This window comes from Gekko japonicus, unplaced genomic scaffold (genome assembly GCF_001447785.1).
Source record: "Gekko japonicus isolate JY-2015 unplaced genomic scaffold, Gekko_japonicus_V1.1 scaffold1501, whole genome shotgun sequence".
Lineage (NCBI taxonomy): Eukaryota > Metazoa > Chordata > Lepidosauria > Squamata > Gekkonidae > Gekko > Gekko japonicus.
Window position 1 is genome coordinate 176,107 of NW_015164716.1, and position 3,765 is coordinate 179,871.

Sequence of the window (3,765 nt, forward strand, 5' to 3'; positions counted from 1 at the left end):
CTCCCCTGAGTATCATTGATCTCTGTGTCAGGGCGTCTGTGAGCTGCATTGAGTCTAGTCCAAGTAACTCTGAGGACCTACCCAGAGCTAGAACCAAGTGAAAGGACAGGGAGAATAAAAGAGATACAGAAAGAAATTCATTTGGGCTCACCACCATCACCTGAAGGTCTCTACGGGGCAAAGATAAAATGAGAGAGAACCGCACAAGCAGAAAGTGGCATTAACCAACATTCATTTCCTTTCAGTTGGGTTTCTGGCCTCTGAACATGGAGGCTCCCTGCAGTTACCGTGGCCAGCAGCCACTGAAGGACACCCCCCCCCCCGTGGATCGGTCTAATTCCCTTGCAAAGCCATCTATGCTCCTCTTGGCCATCACCCGTACCGACTGGAGCCAGAATCGTTCCCAGGATAGCTACTTAAACAAACAAACAACAGATTTACAAAAATCTAGATTCGGGGTCTTGAAGCAGAAGAGATTGCAGCACTGTGCAAAAACAGCCATTTTGTCACCTGTTTTGAAGGACACCTGCGCTCCGCCAGCCGTAATGAATTCAATGTTGCCCAGGTGCAAAACGCCTGCAAGCAGCCTAAGAACGTCGTGCACCTCCTCTGTGGTAAACTGCATCACTTCCATTGCGGTCTGGAAGAAAGCACACCAGGGGCTTTTGAGCCAGCGAAATGCAACTTATTTCTTCTGGCTCTCTCGCCCTGTGTGTCAGCCCAGCTCTCCTCAGGCACACACCCATGAGTGAACTGCAGCAATGGCCCCCACTGCACTGGCAAGTGTGACAGGTCCACGTGAGGAGGCTGGAGCAAGTCGCATGCCAGCCTCCCAATGACATGTAGCCTGTGGACAGAGGGAAGCCTTCCTCAGCAGAGGACAAGGATACAGCTCCTGCCTGGGCCCTGCCACTGAGTCACGGAAGAGCTGGGAGAGAGGACATGAGAGAACAGAAGAGAAGCCACGTTGGGTCAGGCCAGTGGCCCCTCCAGTCCCACACTCTGTGACACACAGAGGCCAAAACCCAGGCGCCATCAGGAGGTCCACCAGTGGGGCCAGGACTCCAGAAGCCCTCCCGCTCTTGCCCCCCAAGCACCAAGAATACAGAGCACCACTGCCCCTGACATGAGAACAGAAGAGAAGCCAATGTTGGATCAGGCCAATGGCCCATCCGAACCTACACTCTGTGTCACACAGTGGCCAAAACCCAGGTGCCATCAAGGAGGTCCACCAGCGGGGCCAGGACTCCTGAAGCCCTCCCACTGTGCCCCCCCCAAGCACCAAGAAGACAGAGGATCACTGCCCCAGACAGAGAGTTCCATCTACACCTTGTGACTAATGGCCAGAGATGGACCTCTGCTCCCTATGTTGATCCAATCCCCTCTTGAAGCTGTCTGTGCTTGTAGCCACGACCACTTCCTGTAGCAGTGAATTCTGCGTTTTCATGACTCTTTGGGTGAAGAAGTTCTATTTATTTATTATTTTTATTTATATCCCGCCCTTCCTGCGAACAGGAAGTTCTAAGCCTGCTGCTCATTAATTCAACTGAGTGCCCGGAAGTTCTCGTATTGTGAGAAAGGGAGGATGGAGGTAGCAGTTCCACAAAGCGGTAAAGTCCAGGGAAAGTGTCACCAAACAATTTATACCCCGCCCTCCCTGCAATAAAATAAATCAATAAATCAATAAATCCGTTCTCAGTCTCGCTATGGCCAGAGAAGACTGTTTGTAAGACCTTAATTCCGGACGGCAAACCACGTTACTCTACAGAAACAAAATAATTCAGGAGTCCAGCAGCACCTGAAGGACTGACAAGACGCATTCCAGCAGAATGCCCCCTCTGCCGTGGGTCCTTCCCTGGGTGACTCTGAGCCAGTTGTTCTCACGTGGCCTGACCACCTCACAGGGTTATTCTGAGGGTAAAGCAGAAGGGGAATGATGGATACCACCCTGAGCTCCTTGGAGAAATGACGGGATAACAGTGGAGACCCAGTGAGATGCAGTGCTGGACGAGGATCCGGGAGACCCGGATTTGAATCCTCCACTGTGCCGTGGAAACTTGCCAGGTGACCGTGTGCCACTCGTACACAGTCAGCCTAACCTACCTCACAGGGGTGTTGGAAGGATAAGCTGGAGGAAGGGAGAAATGTTATAAGCCACTTTGGGTCCTCACTGAGAAGAAGAGTTGAGGAGGATGAGTGAAGTAAATAAGAACATTACAAAAATAAACTTTTGTGGGCCAGAATCCATTTCCTCAGACTGAGAAACGTGCAGCTGGGGAAGTGAGCCTCCGCCTCAGGGCTTTTCAGCAGGCAAACACAGCAACAGAACGGCCACCATGCTGAAAGCAGGCCTTGTCAGTCATGGAAAATGGGCTCATCATCAGACTCACAATGACTTCTTGGAATGATTCCTTGTCACTGATTGTCTCGTCCGCCACGCAGCCAGACTGGTTCAGGTAGTGATAGTGCTCCGGTGCAGACAGGTAAAATGCATCTGTAAACAGGAAGAAACACCACATGGCCATTCTGGAAAAGGGGACAGTTCAGTTGCCTATGAGAGGCGCACACACAAGCCGTTCCAGTTGTTACACTAGACTGGAGCAATCACTGGTCTCCTGGATGGCCTTAAAAAAACCCGTAAAGGTTCCCTTGCTCGAAAGCCAGTCAAATCCGACTCTAGGGTTGCGGTGCTCATCTCCGTTTCAAAGCCGAAGAGCCAGCGCTGTCCGAAGACATTTCTGTGGTCATGACCATGCACCACTCAACAACGTATGAATGCAGCACGCCATCACGGCTGCCTAAACGCTTAAAGAGCCCGAACAAATGACTTTGGCGGGCAAAAGCAGTTGCTACAAGATGAAATGGAAAATCATACTCAATCTAACCTAAGCGTGAAAACTCTTTCAGGGTTCTTCGCAAGATTCTCTGGTTTCGACTGCGCAAAATTCCAAAGGCAGGCAAGTGCTGTCTTTTCAGCAGCCACTCAAAAGCTTTCCCCCGCGGTCTTTCTTGGAGGTGACTTGCAAATACTTTATTAGAACAGCCCTCGAATGCATGCCGGAATCAGTATAACCACCCCCATATCAACTCTCCCCATTTCCAGCCCAGCTTCCTTTGACACCACCACAGAGTTGCTGCATGATTAATGGGTTCTGGGGTTGCAGAAGATCAAGGGAGGGGAAAAGGCCAAATGTGTCAGCAGATGCCTACACACTCACACTTGCATTGCTATCATTAGTGAGTAACCTTATTATTATTATTATTTTAAAATAGGGGAGACGTGATCTCTATAAGACTGAATAACCAGGTAGAACAGAAACTGAAGAAGAGGCACAAAAAAGTAAATGAAAGTGAAATATTCAGGTGGTAAAAAGATGAAGGGGAGTTGAAGAATGTCTCCTGCAACAGCCTTTCGTAACAGTACGGAGAGCAAGGTAAATTTAGTCCCTGGCTCTGTGAGGTACAAACTTTATCATGACTACAAACACAACAGAACCCAGTGAGATCACAGGATACCTGGCTGGGCTCAGCCAAATTTAAGTAGAAGGCTGCCCCCCCCTCACCTCTATTTTCTCCCACAAGCCCTGCCAGCAGGGCATAGAATATGTGATAATTTCTCTCTCCTGGATTTTGCCTCACTACTCGATTCTGAAAGAGAAAAGAGACGCAGAGAACAGGTCAACATACGTGAAATTCTCAGCAAGGTTTTACTTTTATTTTTTTTATATATAAATTGAAGGAAACTGAATATTGATGTACCTTTTA

General features: G+C 49.3%; 1 protein-coding gene across 1 annotated transcript in view; it reads right to left on the reverse strand.

Moving 5' to 3' along the window:
* Positions 1–3,765, reverse strand: part of MYO10 (myosin X) — a 179,969-nt gene that overhangs the window by 92,502 nt on the left and 83,702 nt on the right. Inside the window, 4 exon segments of the mRNA XM_015409567.1 lie at positions 5–87; positions 511–640; positions 2,391–2,494; positions 3,564–3,648. Of these exon segments, the coding sequence (XP_015265053.1) occupies positions 5–87; positions 511–640; positions 2,391–2,494; positions 3,564–3,648 (402 nt within the window).